The sequence below is a fragment of the Jaminaea rosea genome, assembly GCF_003144245.1.
Source record: "Jaminaea rosea strain MCA 5214 unplaced genomic scaffold BDZ90scaffold_1, whole genome shotgun sequence".
NCBI classification, from domain to species: domain Eukaryota; kingdom Fungi; phylum Basidiomycota; class Exobasidiomycetes; order Microstromatales; genus Jaminaea; species Jaminaea rosea.
Genome location: NW_020289975.1, coordinates 2,837,873 through 2,854,368, shown reverse-complemented (window position 1 = coordinate 2,854,368; position 16,496 = coordinate 2,837,873). Strand labels below are relative to the sequence as shown.

Sequence of the window (16,496 nt, the reverse complement as noted above, 5' to 3'; positions counted from 1 at the left end):
CGATCTCGTCACTCGCCATCGCCTCATCGACGCCGAGGACTACGACGTCTGCAAGCCCAGTCTCGACGCAGGCATTTCGATAGTTTCAGATTGACATCGTCAGCAAGGGGACCCATTCCTCTTCTCCTCCATCTTCATCATCTCCTTTTTGCAAGGGACACCGGACCGGGCGCGTTCTAGGCTGCTGGACGAGCCGCTGAGCATCCGCGTCGTTCACAACCCTCATCGTCGCCCAGGATGGCGTTGCCGGCGAAGCCAACAGCTGTACCGACGGCGAAAGATGGAAGCAACAACGCGCAAGCAAGCTCATCGAGAGTGACGCTTGAGGATCTTCGCCAGGATAGGCTAGAAGAGGCAGAGGAGCGGTTGAGGTGCGTCCGAGGCGCCGCGTGACAGCATATACTGTGCACCTCGTCCCTAGACTGACCATCCGAACTTCTTTCTGCTCTGTACAGCAACCTCAAAGTCGACCATGCTTCAGAGCTGCGTGATCTTTACCTCCTGTGGGAGCAGAACACGAGGACAAGCGCGCTAGGCTCGCTGGAAAAGGCTGAGGAAGAGGACAGCCAGCCAGCGACGGTGATGCCTCGCGAGATTCCGGAGGAGTCAACCTATCGTGACAAGTTTGAGGTATTTTATCGAGAGCATCCACTTGGAGTTTCCGCCAGTCAGGAGGACAAAGATAAGGACAAGTCGTCATCAATTGCCAGCGTCAAGCTGCCCTCGTCGGCCCACCTCAAGCGCAAGCTGTTCGCCGAGTTGGGATCCTCTCCCCCGCTCAAGTCAGCGTCCCAAAGGGCAAAGGCGATCAAGACTGCAGAAGGACAGAAGTCCGGTGGTGCTGCTTCCAAGACTGTTGCCACGCCGCAGAAGGGTCCGGCAGTGACCTCCCCGACGACACCGAATACGACGACGCCTCGCCCGGCCACTCGACGAGCCTCAACGAGCAAGCGCGCAGGACAGCAAGCAGATTATGACCCCGCACTTGCAAGCGTAGCTACGCCGCCACCGCAGCCAACACCGTCTGCTGCCTCTTCTGCTCTCATCTCCAAGCTGGCTGCAGGTACGGCCGTCGATCGTACGGTCACCTCTTCGCCAGCGCTCTCCGTCACCGACGACAGTGGCAATACCTCGTCTAATGAAGCGGCGGCGGCAGCAGCAGCAACGGGGCCGCCCCTCTCTGTTCCGATCGCTTCGAACGCCCTCCTAGCCTCTCAGCCTTCTGCAGCAGACGTAGCTGCCATTCTGACCGGCACCGTTGCCCCCGTCAGTAACGACACTGTACCAGAGACTGTGCCCCTGCATCCCACTCTCGTCCAACTCTCGCCCAACCCCCTCTCAGTCACCTACGCCTCCTCTCTCCGCCCTCTTCCACCCGATCCTTTCCGCCGCTACACAGGTGCAGGCAGCGGCGGGGCAGGCGCTGGGGGCTCCTCCTCATCACGCGTTCGTAAAGCGCCTCATGTGCCCCAAACCAAGCCCGGCGTACCTCCGCCGTCCGGTCCCACTGGCGCCGGACAAACAGACCTCTGGCGGTGGTACGTCCGCTCCCGTGCTTCACCAGGTTCAGGCTTGGTGGGAAAGGCAGACAAGTGCCTCCTCACCCGAGACTGGCGCGTCGCTTTCACCGAGCAACGCTTTATTCGTGCCATGGCCCGTATCGAGAAGCTCAAGGAGGCGGGGCTATGGAGCTTCAGACAGCCGAAAAAGCCCAAAGCCCCGGTGGTGAGGAAAGCGCATTGGGATTTGATGTTGGAGGAGATGAAGTGGATGCAGACTGACTTCCGCGAGGAGAGGAGATGGAAGATGGCCGTTGGTGTGCAACTGGCGTACGCCTGTCGGGCATGGGTCAAGGCTAAGACGCCGCAAGCCAAACGAAGCATGTGCGTGCCAAGGACCGCGAGTGGCAGGAGGGAGAGCGAGAGGCAACGCGAGGAGGTAGAATTGGAAGAGGACGGCATGGAGGTGGAGATCAAGGAGGAGCCGAGGGATGAAGGGATACAGGCGCCAATGGACGTCGACGAGCGCCCTGCGGCGCAGACAAAGGAAGAGGGAGCAGCAGAGATTCGACGAGTCAGCATCGCAGAGGCGAATGTGGATGCAGATGCAGATGCAGACGCAGATGCTGATGTGGACGCTGACGCTGAAGCTGACGCCGATGGCGATGGCGATGCAGACGCTGACGCGGACGGTGAGGCAGACGCTGACGCAGATGGCGACGCCGACGATGGTGAGGTCGAGGCGGCGCTGAAGGGAGAGAAAGATGAGCCGCGAACAGTCTTCATCAACGAGGCAAGGCCGGAAGCTCCCATGCCTCAGCTCTCTGGACCCTCGGCCGGCGACAAGAGGCGGCAAGAATCTCGCGACGCAAGCTCCATGACTCCAGCAATGCGAGCCGTCCCACTCCGCCGCGACGACACCCTAGCTGGCGCAGCGACGTCCACCGCCGAAGCCTCACCGCCGGCGCCCTCCACTCGTCAAGAGCCCCAACCGGAAGACCTTCTTCAGAGCATTTCCAGCACGCTGCGCGCCCCCATCTTCTCCATGGACATCTCTGCAACTAGCGTCTCGCCTGCTGCTCTTCTCGAGTCTTTCGATGCCGAAGCCGCAGCCGAGATGCTGGGTGTCGACATCGACAAGATGCAGAGCGTCCTGGAGACGGATCAGACGTGGTCGATCGCGGCCCTTTTCCCCGAGCTGATGGAATACGGTCCGCCTGGTATCCCAGAAGCGGGCAAGGGGGACAAGCGAGTGGACGAGGGAGCGTATCATCAGGGCTCGAGATTGACGCAGGTCAGCAGGCTGTTGGACGCTAAGCCGCTCTTGGTATCGACGCTTGAGCCCGGCAAGAATCGTGCGCAAGGACGGTGGAAGGAGGACAGCGATTGGATCATTGCCGCGAGGATAGTTGACCCCAATCTCGGGATCTGCAGGCAGGATCTTGATCTGCCCCCTCCCGTAGCTACGACGATCTTCAGCCGCCGATCCAACAAGCCAAGCAGAGAAGCAGCGCCCTCGACCATGAACCACGTCGTTCAGCCGCGCGAGCCAGAGCTCAGAGCAGCGCAGATATTCTGGTCGAGCGAGGAAGACGGCTTCCTCATGAAGCTGGTGCAGCACTACGGCACCAACTGGCCTTTGATCTCTGATGTCTTCAACTCGTCGCGGCTGATGGTGCCCACAGACCGTCGCGAGCCGTGGGACTGCTATGATAGGTGGGATCGCATCACCAAGGCGGCAGCAGAGGGCAAGCCACCGCCGCCGCCTCCTGCCCTTCCGCAGCTTGCACCTCCGACGCCGTCGACCGACGCAGCAGCAAACGCGAGTACGGACACGAATGGGCCAAGCCCGCAGGCCTCCGCAGCGCCACCGACGGCGGCATCGCTGCCGCCTAACTCAATGGCAGTCAAGCGCGAAAAGCTGGCCAAGAAGCTCACTGCGAAATTCGATGGGTCGCGCCGCAAGATGCGACACAGCAACATCCTCGAAGCGATGCGCAAGACGGCCAAGCGGCGCGAAGCCACTGCTCGTCCTCCTCTCGCCCCCGGTGAGGTACGCAAGGTCAACCTAGCGTCACACGAGACGCACAACACGCCCAAGGGTGGAGCCACGCCTACGCCTCAGCAGTTGAGTCAGCATAAGGCTGACAGGGACGATGCGCATGCGCGCCACGTGCAGTTGTATAATCAGAGGAGGATGGCGGAGGAACAGCAGCGCTTTGCTGCTGCTCAAGCGCAGGCTCAGGCTCAGGTTCAGGCCCATCAACAGCAGCAGCAGCAACAGCAACAGCAACAGCAGGGGCCACAGGTAAATGGCAACCATCAAGGTCAGCAAGCCGTACGACCGCCCAATCAGCAAGGCCAGTCAAATCAGCAGCAGGGGCCCGGACAGCAGGGCCAGCCGCACGCTCAGCAGCAACGTGGCATGCCAATGAATGCCGGTCGACCCCCGATGCCGCCTGTGAATCGCCCCACCTCCGCCGGCGGCAATGTTGCTCGTCCTGGCACGCCAGGCCAGCAGCCAGGCCACAACGGTGGCGGGCCCCAACTCACCCCTCAGCAGCAGCAGTCCCTCGGCGCCGCTCTGGCTCGTATGACCCCACAGCAGCAGGCAGCATTTGCGTCTCAGATGCGTGGCGCGCACGCCCAACAGCAGCAACAGGCTCAGCAGCAAAGCGGCCAGCAAGGCATGCCAGGCCCGAACCCTGGGCTCCAGCAGTACAGCATGGCCGTCTCACAGAGCATGGCGGCGGGCATGAGCCACGCGCACTCTGCTGGTCGACCTCCCATGCCCGGTGCAAGTACGCCAAATATGACGGCGAGCCCGCAAATCGGGGCCGCTTCTGCTACTACTTCGTCTCCTGCATCCAATGCGGCCTCTGCTGGCAATAGCACGGGCAACGCTCCATCGACGCCCGCCCAACCGGGACAAGGGCAAGGAGGGCAAGCCATCGGCCTAGGCGGTCTACCGGCGGTGACGGTCGCTCAGATCCAGCACACGCTTCAGCAGTCCCTCTCGCAGAACCTGACACAGGAGCAGATCCAGAACCTCGCCATGACTCTGTTCCGCAATGCGCATGAGCAACATCAGGCTCAGCTCGCGTTGCAGGCTCAGCAGGCAAGAGGTGGGCCTGCGGTTCAGAGGGCAGCAGGTGGGGGAGGGTCAGCTACCGGCTCCCCGGCTCCTGGTGGGGCGACGAGCTCGCCGAGACCGCCACCGCCGCTACCCCCTCCGGGTGCAGGAGCGGGGCAGCAGGGTGGTCAAAGGACGGGGACAGCTGGCGGACCCAGTGGAGCGGGGCAGCAGCAGCAGCAGAAGAAGGGAGGCAAGTGAGGAGGCAACGAGGGAGGTCAACGGGGCAGTAAGGCGAGGCTGTTACGCTCTGTCGCAATAGAGATGAGGCTCTCAATGTATCGTGTACGCTTGTCTGCCTTGTTCCTCGTGTCGATGTCGTCGTCAGAATCTCGTGACGCATGAGCAAGTCCATCATGCCGGTGCTGGAGGCTATCTGCGGACGCGCTCGTGGCGGAGCGATGCAGCTAGACACCAGCTTCATCCTGGCGACGCAGTCGTTGTCGGCCTGCTCCTTCTGTTCCCCCGCTGGTTGGGGAGGCAACAAATCGTCGACCGTAGTTCACACTGCTTTCACCCACTGCGACTGCTTATCAATGGTAACAAATCTGCTCGAGATTCCATTTGGCCTCCCTCGATAGGTCTGACCTGACCACCTTAACCTCTGCCCCCATTTACTCCTCATGCTCTCCAAACTCGAGGTGTCCAGCTTTCGAGTTGAGGTAGTGGTTGCGAGAGACGCCCCACGAGTAGACGCCGTAGCCTGTAGAGCCAAGATGGGAGAAGGATGATCCATCAGCCTTGAAGCCAAGTAAGTCAAGGCTGGCCTAGCGGGCACTCACCAATAGCCAGAGGAATGCCAAAGTAAGGCAGCTGCGCCATGAGACGCTTGTATCCAAAGATCATGTACTGGCGGAAAGCGCCACCCATGATGTTCTGCTGGTTGGAGGAGATGGCTGCGTGCGTGAGATGGGCATGCGGCAAAGGTCAGCGTACATCGAGCCAGTATATGGCCACGTATCACGGTGCATGCTCACAGTACGCGGTGATGCCCTTTTGCTGAGGGCCGCCCATTGATCCCCACCAGCCCATGTACTTCTTGCCCGTAGGCATTCCGCTGTGCGAAATCGATGTGGGATGCATGGTGACGATGTGATGTGTGGTAGTGACGAGAGGTGAGTGAGGATGATCCAAAGTTGCGATGCGAATCCGCCCTCGTCGTCGTCATGGGCCTCGACCGGCCGGCGAGCTGCCATTGCTCAGCGCGCTCAATGAGTGTGCCACGCGAGCGACGAGCAACGACGGAACGAGGTCGCTCGTGGAGATGGCTGCTCAGCTTCGTTTGCTACCATCATCCCTCGTTGGCTGCGATCATGTCGTCGCCCACAGTCCAGATGGTGGCATCCACCTCCTCGTCATCTTCGTCAGCATCAGCTTCAACATCCGCCCTCCCCACGATCGTCTCCAAGTCTCGCCCTGCTCGCAAGCAGATTACGGCCCATCGTCTCGAGCAGATCCGAAATGAGGCAGACAAGAGCAACCAGACGTGAGTTCCAGCGCTGGACTCTGCTCACTACATGCTTCGTCATGCTGACTCTCGCTATGTCTCCCATCTCCCCTCCCCACTCGCAGCGGCGTCTCCTACAACATCTGGTATAACAAATGGTCCGGCGGGGACCGCGATGACCATGTAAAGCACAAGTCCGAGACTCGCTGCGATATAGCTCGCGATGCCGGCTACACGCGCGGCGATGCTTTGCAGACACCATTCATCTGCCTGCAGTTCGCTAGAGGATGCTGCTATCTTGGAGCAGACTGTACCTTCTTACACCGTCTGCCGCGTACTCAGGTCAAAGGGGCTCATGGAGAACATACCAGCACCATGGACCAAGGCAAGGACATCTTTGGACGAGAGAAGGGAGGGGATTACAGAGATGACATGGGTGGCGTGGGCTCCATACAGCGTGTCAATCGTACGCTATACATTGGCAAGATACACGAGGAAGAGGAAGATCTGCGCAAAGTCTCGACTGGAGGTGGCGCCAACGGAGTCGGGCCGCAGTGGAGGGATGGAGGAAGGACGGTAAAGGGTGGAAAGTCGGTGGGTCAAGCAAGAAGGGACGTAGCCATCCGCAACGACAACGGCAAGGTCAAGTCCGCGGGCAATGACACAAGCAGCAATGACCTTCCCAACCTCCCACCCGCACCCGTCTTTCCTGTCACTGCAACAGAGAAGGTACTGCGACGTCACTTTGGCGAGTTCGGCCCGCTAGAGCGAGTGCGCGTCCTCACGCACCGAGGCTGTGCTTTCGTCACCTACTCTTCTGAGGCTTCCGCGCAGTTCGCCAAGGAAGCAATGAGCAACCAGTCTCTGGACCATGGGGAGATCTTGAACGTTCGATGGGCAACAGAAGACCCCAATCCGACGGCCAAGAAGAGGGAGAGGGCGAGAATGGAGGGCGAGGGCAGGAAGAGGGTCGAGGAGAGGATGACTGATGAGCAGAGGGAGTATCTGGCCGCGAGAGCGAGGCTGGAGGCTGGGTTGCCAGAGCCCGAGGAGGATGGAGAGCATGATGGCAAGCGATTGCGCATTGAGGCTGGGGAGGGGGAAGAGATGGATGAAGAGGAGATGGCTAGACTGATTGAGGAGAATCGGCGAAATTGGGAGGAAATGGACAGGCAAGACGAGGAGGAAAGAAAAGCACAGGCTGCGCCTGCGCCTGTCGTACCCAACATCAGCAGCGCCTCAGCGTCAGCGTCAACGGCAGCGTCGCCACCTGCGGCCACGGCCCCAACAGGCTTCTTCTCTTCAGATGCGCTTGGCGGCTTGGCTTATATTCAGGCTCTCAGGAAGCAACAAGGTCAAGAGCAGCAGCCCGCGTCCGCGAAGCAGGCCCAGCCAAAGCCGGCAGCAGCGAAGACAGCAGCGCCTACTGGTGGGCTTGGCGGGCTGGCAGCGTATGGGAGCGACAGCGAGGATGAGGATTGATGGCGAGACGTCCACTACATTGCGATGCGAGATGATGTCTGCAATCATATCATTCACCCGCCACCTTCCATCTGCGTCTCGCTCATCCCAATCTCGCCCTCGCCAACTGCTCCTCCCTTCTCCTCTGACCCACTGAAGCCAGGTCCTCCCCCTCCCCCCTCTGCGCTCCTCCTCGTCTCGGCACCTGTCCCGCCTGAGTCTGTGCAGCCCCATGCGTCTGAAGCAGGACATCATCGTCGTCAGGCTCCATGATAAGCCCATCGCCTTCGTACCCCGGCACGCGCATTCGATCCGCCATGCGGGTGATGCGCGGGTCTTCCTCATCGTCATCGTCGACCTCCCCACCCCCTCCCCTCGCCCCAGTCGCTGCTTTGGGCGCCGCCTTTCCGCTGGGCTTCACCCTCAAGTCCCTCATCATCTTCTCCACCTCGCGCTTCTTCCTCTCCTCTTGCTTCTGTTTTCGCGAGGCGCGCAAGGCTTCCAGCTCGGGGCGATACTCGTCCACGTATTCTTGACGGGCTTCTTGGACGGCGGAGAGGAAGGAGGGCATGCCTGAGCCGGTGAGAGAGGAGACGGATACGGCCTGCGTGAAGAAGTAGGACGACGTTAGTGAAGGGAAAGGTGTAAAAGTGGACTGGGGCGAGGGGCTCACCCTGATGCTGTTGTAAAATTCCTCCAGCAGCAAGGCCATCGAGTTGACCAGCGAGTTCATATAGCTCGCCTCTCCCTCCTGCCCAGCTGCGCCCCTCGCTCGCGGATTGCCCCTCCCAACATCGACCTGGTCCGTAGCATTCCCCTTGTTCAGCGCCTCCTGAAACGCCTCAAAGTCCTCCATCCACTCCCTCGCGAAGCCGGCATCCTGTTCGTCCTCCTTGTTGAACACGATGATAAAGGGCAGCTTCGTCTTGTACATGATACTGCACGCATAGAGCATGTTGCTCATGAACGTCGCCGGTGCCGTTGTACGAGGAGTGTCGACTACGTAGGCTATGCAAGTAGGCAAGGCCGAGGCGAGAGAGTCGGTAATGATTGTTCCGGAGGCGGACCAGGTGAAAATCTCGATTTGACCGGGAGTGTCGAGGATGATGTTGTCGACCTCATTGCTTCTGCCCTCGAGAATTCCCATGACCTGATCGAACTTTGTCGTGAATAGATTCAAGGCAGTCAAGATGCCTCCGTTGGGTCCGAGGTTATACTCGTCCATTACACGCTTGTAGTCGACCGTGTCTCGTATATCGACGTTGGGCTCGTAGTTGAGTGTAGAGACTGCCGGATCCAGATTCACCAAGTACGACGCATCTGAAGAGGAGGCAGAGGGGTCTGAAGAGGCTGCAGAGGGGTTGCGCTTGGCAGCCTCGGCCTCGAGATGGCGGGAGAGAGCACCAGCCAAGGTCGATTTGCCTGAGCCTGCCATGCCAATGACAAGAATGGCATTCGACTTGGGGATGGGAGGGAGGAGTTCGGCATCCTGATTGCTTCGGCTACTACCCGCAGCAGGTGTTGTTGAGGAAGAAGCGCTAGCCATTGCTGGTTGGTTGTATGCTACTGGTCGAAGACAGAGAGTGGAGTGAATGCAGCCTCGCCCCTCGTCCCTTCATCTCGATTTCTCTGGCTTGAGCTGCGAGACAGACGGACCGACGTCCACTTCCGTTGCCACGTGCGCCGGAACGAGAGTGGACGAAGCGGAGGCGGACCGAGCGCTACATTTGGACGTCGAAAGGCGAGCGCATACATTCGACGACGCTTAAACATTATCTGCCTTGCCAATCGCTTTGCTGCTCCCTCCGCCGACACAGTCATCGCACCCAGTCTACCGGCACGCTTTGCCGGGGAGACGATGACGTCCACTTCGCGCCATGGCGGCTACGACGATGGCTCACCCACTGCCGTCTTTCGTCGTACGCTCCATCTACCAACCTTGACGCCTCCACTGCGTCTGACGCTTCTCGGTGCCGACTCCTCTTCCAGCGTCAACTTCTCATCATCAACATCTCGCGTCTGGTCCTCGACGCATCCTCTCCCGCGTCACCTGCCCTACTTAACCCAGCTGCGACTCAAGACCCTCCTCGCCCTCTCGCCGAAACATCCCTTCGAGGAGCTCCCCGCCCTTCAAAGCTGGGCAGAATTGCAGCAAGTCAAAGTCCACTGGATTCAAGTCCCCAAATGGAAGGAAAGCGGCCCCTCTTCCCTTACTCGTCCAATGGTCGAGGAAGCCCTCGCTCACCTCGTGGACGTCCAGGCCTCCCCTCTCCTTGTGATAGCGACGGCCCCTCAGCTCCTCGCCGCAGTGCTCGGCATCCTGCGTCTGGTACAGGGCCACTCACTAGAACCTGCGACGAGTGGCATCCTGCCGGAAATGGGGAGAGCGCTGCGCATAGGATTGGAGGGAGAGGCAGAGGAGGACGATCGCGTTGCGTGTGAGAAGTGGGTGAAAGGGTGGGTTGGCAAGGAGATGAGCTTGGGTGTGAGGGCGAGTAGCGTGCATGAATGGGTGTGGCCGGCAGGAACGGCTTTGAGTCTATTGAGGCAGCCGAGACGTAATCGTGGAGCATCGCATACGAGCGGGGCAAGAGCTGCTTCGCCGAATGGTGAGCACGGTCAGGAGGCTGCGGCGTCGAGCTCTCATGGCGTGCCACGCGCTCCGCATCGCGCTAGTACGCTGGCTGCACCATCAATGGCTGGCGCTTCATCATCATCAGGCAGCCCGCCCCCACCGCTAGTGGTGCATCCTTTCCTCAAGCTCAAATTCCTGCCAGAGGATGAGGGGATGGAGGCCACAACGATGCACGTGTCCGGTGCGACGGCTTCACAAATCGAGGGGAACGAAGGAGGTGTTTCACTTGCCGCAGAAGAAAGTCAAGCGGAGATTAGTGCGCCATCACCTTCCCAGTCGACAACAGCAGCCACCACAAACACAGGACCTCTCCCTATCCCGCGAGCACCACCGCCCACTAGCACAGCGTCCGCCAGCACCAGCGGCCCATCTTCAGCGCCCTCCTCTTCCGCTTCCTCCCCTGACTCTTCCAACGCTCCACTCCCGCCAGCTTCGGGCCGTCGTACACACGGGCGGAAACGCAGTCTGACCATCTCAGAGGGTCGCTCGGCCGCAGGTTCAGCAGCAGAAGCCCACGCCGGGCTGATGACAGAAGCGGCCGCCGCTGCTGCCATCACCTGCTCTGGAATTGACATTGACGGTGGAGGCGCAGCGAGAGCTTTGAGACTCGGGTCTACTCAAGCGGAGGATGGTGCCACGGAGAGCCCCGACTTGGAGATGGCGCAGCGTTTGAGACCTACTTCACTTCCAGCATCAAAGACCTCTCCTGCAGCACGAAAAGGAGGTCCATTTGGGGCGGCGAGCAACAGTTTCACCTTCGGCGGGCGTGACCCACGCTGTTCTGCTCCGGATCGCAGGCCAGACCTAGCCTTTCTGGATGTGGCTCGCCCTCCCCTTGCCTCCGGCCCTCCTGGTGGTCACGCAGACGAGGAGCTCGATGAGGACGGGTTTCCCCTGCCTCGCACTCCTACGCAGATGAACCGATCGCCCAGCGGAGGTTCGCCACGTCCGGACCATCGCAGAGATACGAGGAGGGGCAGTGCCGATGGCGGACTAGGGTCGCAGGATATGACACCCACGGCATCGCGGACGACTAGTGCGGCTCAGTCGACGGAGAATGTACCCGCTTCTGCCGCTACGGCGCTTTGGAGACGAAGAAGGCGATCATCGGGAACGACGGGAGTGGCTGCGTCGAACACTCCTTCGCCTTTGACGACCAGCGCTGTCAAGCAAGAAGAGGAGCAGAGCAACGCGACTTCCTTAGGCTCGACGCTGGGACAACCGGCGACTCCTCGTCCCTCCCTCGCGCGTAATGGGCCCAGCCCGAATCGCACGGCGACCGTTGCCCAGCTGGGAAGCGAGACGGGCGAGGACGAGGACGAGGAAGATGAACGTCACCTCACCCCCAAGGCTCAGGCGAGGGCCAATCCGCTGAGTGCTGATGCTGTCCCTCCGCAGTCTGGGGCAGCACTGCAGGAGGAGAGCATGCGGAAGGGAGAGAATGACAGCGAAGCTAATGAGCCGCAACTGCGAGGGCAGGGCAGCAAGGCACTGGCTTCGCCGATGCTTCGCCACGAGGACGACGCTGGTCGCAAAGCAGATCAACATACTGTACCGCGGACAACTTCCCCGTACGTCGCACAGCGCTCGCTCCAGGGCGCCGAAGATGGGACCGAAGGCGAAGAAGGCGACGCAACGATCCGTGCCGACCCTCTCGCGCCAGGACGCGTACGATCGTCCCAGAGGCAGGAGGGCCAGGGAGAGGCAAGCACTCGCACTGCGACTTTGGCCGCTGCTACTGCCCCTTCTATGCTCGATGCGACTAGAGCGAGACAAGCTGCTGGTCAAAAAGAGATGCGGGAGGAGGTCGGGGATGAGGACGAGGATGAGGACGAGGAGCAGGAGGAAGAGGATGAAGAGGAAGAGGATGAGGATGAGGACGAGGATGAAGAGGACTCGTCGCATCCTATCTCTGCCGGATTGGAGGCCCTTGACCTCGCGTAGTAAAGAAGGGGAATGAGGAGGAGAGGGTTCGGTTGGACAGGACGACGTCCTGCCCAACGCGTGACGTGACAACCATTCATGTACTTGTAGCATTGCCGCTCGCACTTCGAAATATCAATTCTGAGCCCGCACCTTTCGTAGAGGAAGAGCAGCACGGCCTGTCAGCGGCGAGCGACAATGTAGCGACAAGACTGTAGCATACTTGGCGGTGGACGAGAAAGCGTGCATGTATTGGCTGACTGATACGGAACAAGTGAGAACCTGAGACTGAGATTAGAATCGGACGCTGTGAAGGTCGAGATACTTAATGGTGAGAGCGGCGGGCGTGGCGCCACGCTGGGCGGCGGCGACGATGGTATAGCCCGCTCGGCCGGGCTCTTTGCGTAGTAGCGCATGTGTGATGGCCAGACTAGTAGTACAAGTGGTGAAGAGGGGCCCTTCTAATGAGCCGCTTTACTTCTTTTGGGTTTGCTGAGCTGCCGACGCCGGTGAGGATGTTGCAGGGGCGGCCGGGCTCGCTTTTTGCTGCCCTGCGGCTGATCCCGTGGCAGGAGCGGGTGGAGCAGGTGGACGAGGTTGTGCGCTTGCGACGGTAGGAGAAGCCTTCTTTGGCGCCAAGCCTGCGGGAGGTGCTGGTGCTGACGGTGCTGCGCCTGCAGGCTTGGCCTGTTGACCAGGCGCAGTGACACCCGTCGGCCTCGGAGGAGGCGGTCGGGCCTGCCCAGAGGTAGCCGTCGTGGCCCCACCTGCCCCGATGGGGGCACCCGGGGCCGCTTTGCTGGGAAGTGCTGGCGGACTCTTGACCGCGGCCGCGCCCGCGCCAGCTGCACCCGTCGCCCCGGGTGCGGGGGCACCGCCATTGGCCTTCTGCTGCGCGGCCACTTGCGCCTGCAACATCTGCAGCGTCTTAAGCAGGGAAGCTGTATCGATTGGTCCGTTCGAGCCCTGCAGTGAGGGAGGAAGGGGCCCACCGCGTTGAAGGAGGGCTGCGGCTGCTGCGAGGGCTGCGGAGTTGATGTTAGGCGGAAGAGGGAAGGGAGCAGGCCCGCCTCCGGCCGTGGTGGGAGCGGCCGGCTTTTTGGCTGCTGACGCTCCCACAGCAGCTCCTGCCGGTACTGGCGCGCCTGCTGCATTGGGTGGCACGGGTGGTTGCGGTGACTTCGCTTGCGCAGCATTCTGCGGCGGCTGAGCAGGCTTGGGTGCAGCGCTCGATGCTGCCTGCGGCGGCTTGGTGGGCGCAGCGCTGGCATTTGCGGTGACAGGCGAAGGGGTGGAGGGACTTCCTGGACCCTTGCTTGCAGCCGCGCTCCCGGACGGCGTCGGTGTGCTAGGCCCATTACTGCTGTTACCACCGCTGCTACCTGCTTTGCCGGCAAGGTTGCGATTGCAAGAGCCATGCAGTCTGTGGTACTTGAGTCCGTTTGCCTGCTTGTACGCCTTATCGCATCCGGGATTGGGGCACTTGAATGGCTTCTCAATGGGCTTGCCATCCTTGTCCAGCTTCTCGCCCCCCGGTCCCACATTGGCTGACGAGCTGCTGCCGCCACCACTGCCTCCCTGTCCGCCTACTCCGTTGGAGGAGGTCATGCGCTCGCGCTTCGCAGGCGGTGGCTGCGCGCCACTGGCCGCGTGTGCTGCGTTGACCATGCTGTTGCTGAAGGTGGGTAGGTTGAGGCCTGGCATGCCCGGCGTAGTGGCATTGGCACCTGCGCCACTTGATGCACCGGGGGCTGGAAAGAAGAGATTCGGGGGTGCGCAGGCCGGCAGATGGTCGTCGTTGTTCGACTGCCTGAGGGAGAGGGCTGAGAATGCTGACAAACCACTGTTACCGGCGAAGGCGAACTCCTCGTCATCACCCACTGGTGTGCCCGGGATGGAGCTGCCTGGCGTTGAGAAGGGTGAATTGGCAGAGTAGACCGAGGGCGATGACCTGCCGCTGCGTGATCCGACGCCTCCGTCGATGAGAGCTCGGCGCAGTGATTGGTGGACCGAGGAGCCATTGACGCCGGCATTTGAACTGGCGTCATACTGCCCAAAGGAACGCTTCTTGCCCTTGCTGGCACCCGTCGTCGAATCGAGTCCCTGCGATGTCAAATCGGTATTAAGTGTGGACACCCGCTTATGATTGCCACCAGCTGCGCCTGCACCACCGCCAAGCTTGGATCCACCAGGGGCCGTAGCCGCACGCTGATGAGCGACACGGGGACTCGGCGGTACGGACGAGGGAGTGGAAGCTGAGCCGGCTGACGAGCTACCGTCGTCCTCTACCATGCCGGGCATGCCATCGTCGTCGAAGCGGACGTGGCATTCCTCGTAGTGCTGGAGGAGGTCGTGGAGGTCATCGAGCTCTTGGCCACAGCAGCTGAAGTCGCGGCAGAAGGTTGATTCGAGGCGCGGTTGCGATGTGGATGGGGCGATGGTCATTTCCGAGTCGACGGATGAGCCAAAGCGATTGGACGAGTAATCCATGATGCTAAGCAGGCGGGGGCGGGAGCGGTAAAGGTGAGTATATGCTGGCGTGGATGTGACTTGGAGTGGAAGGCAAGCGCGACTCACTCGTTTACGTCCTTGCCAAAGGATGTTGCCATCATCATCGCCTCTCGAAAGCTGGCGCTGCCTCCTGCGCTATTGGAGCTGGGAAAGGAGTTGCCATACGATGTACCCATGCGATATGAGCCAATGCCACCAGATGAGCCTGAGGTGGACGATGAGGGGTCATTGACCCTAGAAATCGGGATGGGTGCTGGCATCGTCATGCTAGGCGATGGCGCGGGTGGCGATGTGGTGATAGTAGGTGATGATGAGGTGGGGAGCAGCGGCGGCAGTAGTCGTCTCGGCCAGCCGGTGCTGAGCAATGCAGGTAGTAGTGGCGCCGTCGACCGCTTCTAGTGTGCGTGCTTGTTAGTCGTCGATGCTTGCTTAGCTGTCCGCTGTAGGTAGTCGTGCGCTGTCGCAGCTGGACTTATGCGATGCGATGCGCTGTGGTAAGGGATGAAGGTGTGGGTGTGTGGCTTGCTTAGGCCGTGGGTTGGACAATCGACGACGAGATTGAATAAGAGGGTTGGCCAATCAGCCAAGATGCGGACAGTGTCTCGACGATGAGCAGTTGCTGGTTGGTGGCGACGGAGACGAGAGGAGCAATCGAGCGTCTCAATGGAGCAAGATGAAGATCGTCGTCGTCGTGAGTAGCTCGTCGCCGTCGGTCGTTCGTGGTAGCGGTGGGTGAGGCTGGTATGATTTTGGAATCGGACCTTGACTGAGCAGCACCAACCGGACGAGGCGAGTCGGAGGGAAGGTCTGAGCCAATCGACGCAACACTGACGAGGCGCCAGGCCGCTTTGGTCCCTGTCGCTTCGTCTCGTCTCGTCTCGCCACTTGAGCGGCGACGGGATAGGACGAGCGGCCATGCATGCGACCTAGCCAGGCTCTAAGCGGTCGACCTCTGGCTGGATGCCCAAAACTTGCTTGCTGCCTCGGCTTGACAGTGTCCGCCGCTTGCGCCTCCCCTTCCCTCTCCCGTTCATCTCGACCAGTAGCCAGGACTACAAGGATACCAAGGCAGCGGCCGCCATGGCACCTCGGCCATGACGACCGCAACGATGCCGAGAGAGCAATATCTGGATTGTACGCTTTCTCACGAAGACTGGCTCGAGCTTGTCAATCCCTCTACAACCATGCCTCGCACGACATGACAGACTACAGTAGAGCAGAGCGGGCGGGAGCCCCGACGTGATCTCACGCTCAGACTTCGCTGCGATTGAATCCACCTTTCGCGGCCATTGTCAAGGGGTGGGATTGTGAGAGGCGACTAGGTGTGCGGTCGAAGCTGAGTATAGTTGGACCCTCACGCGACGTCTCGGTTTCGGGCGAATAAAGACCACTTGCATGCCACGAGTACCAGGCCGTTCCCGCCGGACGTCGTCATGATCACCCATCCTGCCTTCGCCCCACTCTGACTTTCCAGGTCCCCGAAGCATGCCAGTGACCGACCGAGCGTGCGTGTGCATCATCAGCAAGCTTCCGGCGGCCAAACGAACGGGAGATCCAAAGATGATGATGATGACGACGTCGTGGTAGGGTCAAGCTCGCTCATATTGGATGGTTAATCCTCCTCTGATCGGATTCATCCTGGCGATCGTCCTCGCACCTCGCCAAGGGCAAAGGACGGGAGTGGAAGCGGCCGAGAATGCGTAGCGTCTTGACAGCCCAAAAAATCCTCGCCCTCTGTCGTCCAGTCATCGGGCATGCAGCAACGCGACGCCGGACGCAGCCGCACCGCACGGCGTACCTCAGAGTGTAGGCGTAGAGCGCCGGCGTAGACTTCTTTGAGTGAGCCACCTCGGGGCGCTCACTCTGAGTGCGTAAGGCCAAGGCGCC

The 16,496-nt window shown here is 60.7% G+C and overlaps 6 protein-coding genes across 6 annotated transcripts; 3 read left to right on the top strand and 3 right to left on the bottom strand.

The window, feature by feature from the left end:
- The first annotated feature begins 11 nt into the window (after positions 1–11).
- BDZ90DRAFT_277491 (hypothetical protein) lies at positions 12–4,926 on the top strand. The gene is made up of 2 exons (XM_025509011.1): positions 12–371; positions 456–4,926. Exons 1-2 carry the CDS (start codon positions 238–240, stop codon positions 4,831–4,833), a joined length of 4,512 nt encoding a protein of 1,503 aa, XP_025365700.1. The 5' UTR covers positions 12–237; the 3' UTR covers positions 4,834–4,926.
- Positions 4,927–5,246: 320 nt separating this feature from the next.
- Positions 5,247–5,715, bottom strand: BDZ90DRAFT_248745 (putative ubiquinol-cytochrome c reductase complex 11 kda protein; the record flags this gene model as incomplete). Its single annotated transcript, XM_025507633.1, has 3 exons — positions 5,247–5,335; positions 5,415–5,528; positions 5,610–5,715. 3 exons carry the CDS (start codon positions 5,713–5,715, stop codon positions 5,247–5,249), a joined length of 309 nt encoding a protein of 102 aa, XP_025365699.1.
- Positions 5,716–5,920: 205 nt separating this feature from the next.
- Positions 5,921–7,795, top strand: BDZ90DRAFT_230082 (hypothetical protein). The gene is made up of 2 exons (XM_025505331.1): positions 5,921–6,118; positions 6,205–7,795. The coding sequence occupies exons 1-2, from the start codon at positions 5,946–5,948 to the stop codon at positions 7,559–7,561; spliced, it is 1,530 nt and encodes a 509-aa protein (XP_025365698.1). The 5' UTR covers positions 5,921–5,945; the 3' UTR covers positions 7,562–7,795.
- Positions 7,597–9,120, bottom strand: BDZ90DRAFT_230081 (hypothetical protein). Its single transcript, XM_025505330.1, has 2 exons — positions 8,214–9,120; positions 7,597–8,144 (listed from the first exon to the last, which is right to left on the bottom strand). Exons 1-2 carry the CDS (start codon positions 9,084–9,086, stop codon positions 7,644–7,646), a joined length of 1,374 nt encoding a protein of 457 aa, XP_025365697.1. The 5' UTR covers positions 9,087–9,120; the 3' UTR covers positions 7,597–7,643.
- A 261-nt stretch (positions 9,121–9,381) lies between these two features.
- Positions 9,382–12,291, top strand: BDZ90DRAFT_230080 (hypothetical protein). The gene has a single exon (XM_025505329.1). It carries the CDS (start codon positions 9,399–9,401, stop codon positions 12,117–12,119), a length of 2,721 nt encoding a protein of 906 aa, XP_025365696.1. The 5' UTR covers positions 9,382–9,398; the 3' UTR covers positions 12,120–12,291.
- Positions 12,292–12,345: 54 nt separating this feature from the next.
- On the bottom strand, positions 12,346–15,005 carry BDZ90DRAFT_34627 (hypothetical protein). The gene is made up of 2 exons (XM_025509513.1): positions 14,676–15,005; positions 12,346–14,592 (listed from the first exon to the last, which is right to left on the bottom strand). The coding sequence occupies exons 1-2, from the start codon at positions 14,873–14,875 to the stop codon at positions 12,573–12,575; spliced, it is 2,220 nt and encodes a 739-aa protein (XP_025365695.1). The 5' UTR covers positions 14,876–15,005; the 3' UTR covers positions 12,346–12,572.
- Between the last annotated feature and the right edge of the window lie 1,491 nt (positions 15,006–16,496).

Coding starts and splice junctions, on each gene's coding strand:
- BDZ90DRAFT_230081 (XM_025505330.1), bottom strand. CDS start 9,086: ATGGCTAGCGCTTCTTCCTCAACAACACCTGCTGCGGGTAGTAGCCGA. Junction 8,145..8,213: donor AATTTTACAACAGCATCAGG/GTGAGCCCCTCG, acceptor TTCTTCACGCAG/GCCGTATCCGTCTCCTCTCT.
- BDZ90DRAFT_230080 (XM_025505329.1), top strand. CDS start 9,399: ATGACGTCCACTTCGCGCCATGGCGGCTACGACGATGGCTCACCCACT.
- BDZ90DRAFT_230082 (XM_025505331.1), top strand. CDS start 5,946: ATGTCGTCGCCCACAGTCCAGATGGTGGCATCCACCTCCTCGTCATCT. Junction 6,119..6,204: donor GCAGACAAGAGCAACCAGAC/GTGAGTTCCAGC, acceptor CCCCACTCGCAG/CGGCGTCTCCTACAACATCT.
- BDZ90DRAFT_34627 (XM_025509513.1), bottom strand. CDS start 14,875: ATGACGATGCCAGCACCCATCCCGATTTCTAGGGTCAATGACCCCTCA. Junction 14,593..14,675: donor TTTGGCAAGGACGTAAACGA/GTGAGTCGCGCT, acceptor CCGCCTGCTTAG/CATCATGGATTACTCGTCCA.
- BDZ90DRAFT_277491 (XM_025509011.1), top strand. CDS start 238: ATGGCGTTGCCGGCGAAGCCAACAGCTGTACCGACGGCGAAAGATGGA. Junction 372..455: donor GAGGCAGAGGAGCGGTTGAG/GTGCGTCCGAGG, acceptor TGCTCTGTACAG/CAACCTCAAAGTCGACCATG.